Source organism: Balaenoptera acutorostrata, chromosome 1 (genome assembly GCF_949987535.1).
Source record: "Balaenoptera acutorostrata chromosome 1, mBalAcu1.1, whole genome shotgun sequence".
In the NCBI taxonomy this organism is placed as follows: domain Eukaryota; kingdom Metazoa; phylum Chordata; class Mammalia; order Artiodactyla; family Balaenopteridae; genus Balaenoptera; species Balaenoptera acutorostrata.
In genome coordinates, this window is record NC_080064.1 from 2,445,441 (window position 1) to 2,451,452 (window position 6,012).

General features: G+C 65.4%; 1 protein-coding gene across 6 annotated transcripts in view; it reads left to right on the forward strand.

The window, feature by feature from the left end:
• Positions 1 to 4,969, forward strand: part of TP73 (tumor protein p73) — a 69,295-nt gene extending 64,326 nt beyond the window's left edge. For 4 of the 6 annotated variants that reach the window (XM_057544342.1, XM_057544327.1, XM_057544333.1 and 1 more), the window contains 6 exons: positions 97 to 185; positions 1,055 to 1,176; positions 1,596 to 1,768; positions 2,035 to 2,173; positions 2,542 to 2,635; positions 3,954 to 4,969. In XM_057544342.1, coding sequence (XP_057400325.1) covers positions 97 to 185; positions 1,055 to 1,176; positions 1,596 to 1,768; positions 2,035 to 2,173; positions 2,542 to 2,635; positions 3,954 to 4,292 — 956 coding nt within the window. In that variant the 3' untranslated portion in view covers positions 4,293 to 4,969. The remainder of the gene's footprint in view (positions 1 to 96; positions 186 to 1,054; positions 1,177 to 1,595; positions 1,769 to 2,034; positions 2,174 to 2,541; positions 2,636 to 3,953) is intronic. The other 2 variants (XM_057544325.1, XM_057544348.1) reach the window with 2 other exon arrangements.
• The last annotated feature ends 1,043 nt before the right edge of the window (positions 4,970 to 6,012 follow it).

Genomic DNA, 6,012 nt, shown 5'->3' on the forward strand with positions numbered 1-6,012 from the left:
CGGCTCACACCGGGTGGCGGGGTCGGCTTGGCTAACCTGCGCGTGGCCCCTCCTCCCTGCCTGCTCACGAAGTTGCCCCACCCCGTCCCCTGCCAGCCTTCAAGCAGAGCCCCCCTGCTATCCCTGCCCTGAGCACCAACGTGAAGAAGAAGCGGCACGGGGACGAGGAAACCTACTACATTCACGTGAGTGTGCCGTGTCTGCGGACCCCAGGCTGGGGCAGCGGGGAGTGGAGGGGGACCTGGGGCCCCCAGGGTGGCAGGTGCAGCCTGGCACACCTGAGAGCTGAGACCCCGAGCTCTGCAGGCTGCAGGGCCCAGAAGGGAGAACCAGCTCTCAGAGAGAGAGAGCTGGCCTGACGCAGCTCCCAGCGCAGGAGTCTCGCTGTAGATACAGTGATACAGCGTATGGGGCAGTGCAGGTCTCCCCACAACCGGGGAGGGCACGCGCCAGGAATCGCACGCTCCCACAGCCCGGCAGGCCCCAGCCACGTCACCAAAGTGAGTTTACAGCCTGTGCCGTGATGCGGCCATTCCAGCTCAGATAAAACCCCACCTGCTCTGCTAGGACTGGTCTCCATGACGTGAGCTTATCATTTTTTGAGTCTTTCAAGAATGAGATCCAAAAAAAAAACAAACATGAGTTCCTTGTTCTAAAAGCCCCGTATTTGTCCAGCGCCCCCGCATCCCAGCACCCCAAGTGTGCTGAGCTCTGGAAAGGGGAAAAAGAGTTCCTTGTTCTAAAAGCCCCGTATTTGTCCAGCACCCCCGCATCCCAGCACCCCAAGTGTGCTGAGCTCTGGAAAGGGGGAGGCGGACAGTGTGGCAAAGTCTCAAGGGTAGGAAGCGGTGGGCGTGGTTTGTGCGGACAGGAGACCCACCCACCAGACTCCCCCGGACCTGCTTCCCGGGAGAGGAAAGTAGGGTCGGGGGACTCCCGGCCCGCGGGGGGCTGGGGAGCCCCGAGAAAGGAGAGGCGCTTCGCCGCGCTGGGGGGCTGGGGCTGGGCGGTGCCCACATGCACCTGGGCAGAGGGTCCACCTCTCCGTGCGCAGGTGCGGGGCCGGGAGAACTTTGAGATCCTGATGAAGGTCAAGGAGAGCCTGGAGTTGATGGAGCTGGTGCCCCCGCAGCTGGTCGAGTCGTACCGGCAGCAGCAGCAGCTCCTGCAGAGGCCGTGAGCGCAGCCCCTCCCGCCCCCCGGCCGCCCCGTCCTGCCCAGCTGCCCGGGGGAGAAGGATGGGGCCGGGCGACCCAGCAGGGACGGTGCCAGCAGCACCAGGCAGCGCTTGGCGTCTCCTCCCCCGGGAGGTCTTCCCTGAACTGCGGCGTCTCAGCCCAGATGTCTCCCGAGTGAAGGCGAGGGGCGGTGGCGGGAGGGATGCCGACCCACCAAGAGCAGGGCCGATTCCAGGGGCCCCCACCCCCTCCCACCCACTGCCCGGGTCCTGCCTGCCAGCGGACCTGTGGCCGAGTGTGGCCACCGTCCGGCAGGGAGGCTGGGCGAGGAGGCGGGCGCTCTGACACCTCAGCACGGGGCGGGGGCTCCAGGCCCCTGCAGCAGGGGGGCTTTATATGTGGAGGTGCTTCTTACAGACCCCAGCTGTCCCTTCCGAGCAGGAGTCACCTGCAGCCTCCGTCCTACGGGCCCATCCTCTCGCCCATGAACAAAGCGCATGGGGCTGTCAACAAGCTGCCCTCCGTCAACCAGCTGGTGGGCCAGCCTCCCCTGCACGGCTCGGCGGCCGGGCCCAACCTGGGGCCCATGGGTGAGTGGCGTGGGCAGGGTGGCTGGGATGGGTGGGGAGACCCAAAGGGCAGGCCTGGCTCCAGACACCCCCAGCTCAGGCCCATGCGGGGTTCTCGATGGCTGCTCCCTCCAGCAGCTCCCGCCCAGGAACAGGAGGCACGGCCTCGGACGGTCTCCTCTGTCCACTCCCGATCTTGGGGAGGGCCGAGCATTAAGAGCCTCCCCCGCACAGCCTGGGACGCCCGGCCCGGCCCCCTCTGACCGTCCCACCTGCCTCCCGCCCAGGCCCCGGGATACTCAACAACCACGGCCACGCCCTGCCGGCCAACGGCGAGATAAACGGCGGCCCCAGCTCCCAGTCCATGGTCTCGGGGTCCCACTGTACCCCGCCACCCCCCTACCACGCCGACCCCAGCCTGGTCAGGTACGTGGGCCGCTGCCGGCCGCTGGCGCTAACCCACTAACCTCAGCCCTGGGAGCTTGTGGTCGCCTGGCCCCCAGCCCAGGGGCGCTCTCTGCCTGCTGCCCCTCGCAGCCTGTGCTGTACGCTCTGCCATCTGGAGAACAGACAGGGGCAGGGGGATGTTGGGAGTGGGCATCCAGCAGGTGCTCGGAGGGAGAGCAGAACAGCCAGGGGTTCCCTGGAGGCTGTGCCCCGGTGAGCGCGTCCCCGACACCGTGGCCACCGGTGGGCAGGGGCGACCTGTGGGGTGGCCAGTTCCCACCCAGACGGGCCGCACAGCCAGGTTCTTAGAAGTTAATGCTGCTTTATTTCCCCAATTCTCTCTGCAGTTTTTTAACAGGCTTGGGGTGTCCAAACTGCATCGAGTATTTCACCTCCCAGGGGTTACAGAACATTTACCACCTGCAGAACCTAACGATAGAGGTAACGGCCCCGGCAGGGCAGGTGCAGGGAGCCCACCCCCAGGCCAGCGCAGGGCCCTGTCCACGGGGCCGGGAGCTCTCTCCCCTTGCTGGGGCAGTGCCTCCGTGTCCTGTCCTGCCCGTGTAAGGGAGGGCTGGAGAATTAGGGGAACCTTCCCACCAGCAGCCCCATCTCTGTGCTGACGTCCGGCTTCATGCGGCTGGACGGGACTCGCCCGGGCCCCTCACGTGGACTCGAGTCTTGTCTCCTGTGGCCCGGCTGCCTTTGATTTGGGGGACTGGCTCTCTCCAAGGCACGAAGAAGTGCAGAAGGCGAAGGCCAGAAGGGTCCTGGGGCTGCTCTAGTTCAGTGCCATTTGCACAGGGAGAAACTGAGGCCCAAACTGCTTGCCGTGCACGCACAGCAACTGAATGTCTGGTCCAGGATGTGCGGGGTAGAAGTGCCCCACCCTTGGCATCCTGACCCCTGACCTCACAGCCAGGGCTTGTCTTTAGGTTAAACAAGAGTCCCAGCAACAAGCACTCGTAGCCTGGTGTTGCCTTGAGTGTAATGACTGTTAGCCAGAGCCCGGGAGACACAGGTGTCGGCCGGATCCTGGGGGTGGGGGGGTCCAGCTCAGCGGGCTGGAGCCTCCGCAGCCCCTGCTCTGCAGCCGGCTCCGGGTCAGAGGCCCGTCCAGGCTCGTGCCCAGCCAAGGCCACAGGGCAGAGATGCGGGTTTGCCAGAGGGAGCTGGGGCCAGTGGCTCAGAGGGCTGCCTTGCTGTGTGTCCACTAATGCCCTCTCGACCCATCCCTGGTGGTCCCTACTGGGCTAGCTCAGTGCATGTTAGCCCTGCCTCACCAGCTGATGCTCTGCCTGGCCGGGCGGGGTGGGGGAGGGATGGGCGACAGGAGCCTGAGGATCTGCTCTGCCCTCGGGAGGGGCCCCGCCCGCCCTCCAGGTCCCGGTGTGCGGGGAGGGGGCAGCTCCATCTGTCACTCTGACTGTGCTCAGGGCCCAGGAGTGACCTCAGCGCCCCCCGTCCCCACACGTCACTTCTTAGCTCTCCTGCCGCCTGTCTGGGGCGGAATTCAGTGCGGCCAGACCACCAGGCACAGGGCGGGCCCAGCACTGCCCCTCCTTCGACCCGCACTGCCTGCTCCCCCCGCACCGTCCAGCGCCCGGACAGGTGGCCCTTGGGGTGTGGGCCCCTCGCCTCCCTCCTGGGGGTCCCACGGTGGCTGTGCAGGGGCAGGCGCAGCCCCTGGCGGGAGGGGGAGAGGGCAGTGCCCGCCGCTGGGCCCTCTGACGGGCGGCCGTGGGCGCTGCTCTTGCAGGACCTGGGGGCCCTGAAGATCCCGGACCAGCACCGAATGACCATCTGGAGGGGCCTCCAGGACCTGAAGCAGAGCCACGACTACGGCGCGCAGCAGCTGATCCGCTCCAGCGGCAACGCGGCCACCATCGCCATCGGGGGCTCGGGGGAGCTGCAGCGGCAGCGGGTCATGGAGGCCGTGCACTTCCGCGTGCGCCACACCATCACCATCCCCAACCGCGGGGGCCCGGCTGGGGGTGCGGGGCCCGATGAGTGGGCCGACTTCGGCTTCGACCTCCCGGACTGCAAGTCCCGAAAACAGTCCATCAAAGAGGAGTTCACGGAGAGCGAGGCCAACTGAGGGGGGGCCGGCACGTCCGGGGCCCCCCCGACCCGGTGCTACCGACCCAGAGAGCAGAGAGCCCCGGGAGCCGCGCCGGATGTCTGCTTCCTTTTTGTCACCAACTGCCCTGGGAGGCAGGACCTCTGGGCTGTGCCGGGAAAGGGACTTGGGCAGGGGGGTGCCCGTGAGGAGGGGCTCCCGGAGCTGCGCTGAGGGTGCGCGCCCAGGACCCATCCTCCGGGGGTCCGGGGGGCCTCCCCCTCCCTGCCTTGCCTTCCTGGGGGCTCTGCTGACCGACTGCCAAAAAGTATTTTTCGATGTCTCTGGCTCTGGGTAGCAACACGGCTCGGTGCTTGTTCCTAAACACTCCTGTTTTCGGGTCAAGGCTCCAGACTGCGTCTCTGCCTGAGGCCGTCCCTCTGCTGGTCTTGAGGGTCAGTCTGCCCTTGCACACCTGGCCGCTGGTGCAAAGCCCACCGCAGCCACCTCCCACTTCCTGCCCCGAACAAAAACCAGAGTTTCACTGGAATCGGGGAGGCAAGGAAGCTTCTGGTCGGCGGCCTCCAGCCAGCACCCGTGTCAACACCGCTGGCTGCAGCCCCTCTCTCCAGTGGCCCTCTTAGGATAGACACGGACAGCAGGCTCCCCAGACCACTGGAAAGTGTCAATATTTGATAAAATGATGCCCTTTTCTATATGGTGGGTGAGCCTTTTTCTTATTAACTTTTGTTCTTAACAGTCACGTTGGGTCAGCCTAGCGGGATGCCCGTCTTCCCAGGCCTGTGTAAACAAGATGGGCTAAGGAAGCCCAGGGGCAAACCAGGCGGGGTCCACACCAGGCAGGGGTAGGTCACTAGCTTCCACGTGCGGGATGGGAGGCAGGCGTAGAGGGCAGAGCCCACCGCCTGCAGCCACGGCCCCACTCTGCTCCCTGGGAGGCCGGCTCTGTGCGGGAGAGGCCCTCCTGTCCTCGTGGGGACAGCACTGAGGCAGGTGGAGGGGGTCCAGGCCGTTATGGGACACCCCAAGGAGTCAGCGGGCTGGGGGCAGACAGCGTCAGCACCCTAGCTGATGGGGCCATTTCCATCTGCAAGAAGCCTTCTGAGCCGCTGTAGCCGGAGAACTTCAGGGCCGGAAACAAGACCACAGAGGGTGGTGGGAGAGGGGATGAAGCAACCCCCCTTGTCCCAGGCGGGTGGGATGAAGGGACTCCTGACTAATGTGTACACTGAGACGCCGCCTTCTACTTTCGTAGCATCTCTCTGTCCCTCACTCTGCTGGGTGTCTGTGGTTAGTCCTGCGGTCTGGGCCCTCCTGTCCAAGGCCCCCAGGCCAGGGGGCGGTGCAGACAGAGCCCTAGTCGCCCTTTGGGAGTTTTCCTGTTGCTATAACCAGCCCACCCAAACCCCCGGCCCAGGGAAGTTAGGAAGCAGCGGACCTCACGCAGGTCCACTCAGAAGCCGAACTCTCAAGACTGGGTGTTCAAGTTCCAGTTCCCTTGTTAGGTTCCCAGCCTCTTCAGAGGCGGGCACTGGGCAGAGAGAGGGGTGTTAGCTGTACGAAGTGGCTCAGAGACCAGCCATCAGGGGACGGAGCCCCAGGGCCAGCTCTGCCCCTGACCCGCTGGCAGGAGGCCTCCAGACCAGGGCTTCATCCTGGGCATCGAGTGTAAACACTGCGCAGCAGCTCTACTTATTTATAAAAGCATTTGTGCAAAGGCAGGTGCCTGCGTCCAGGG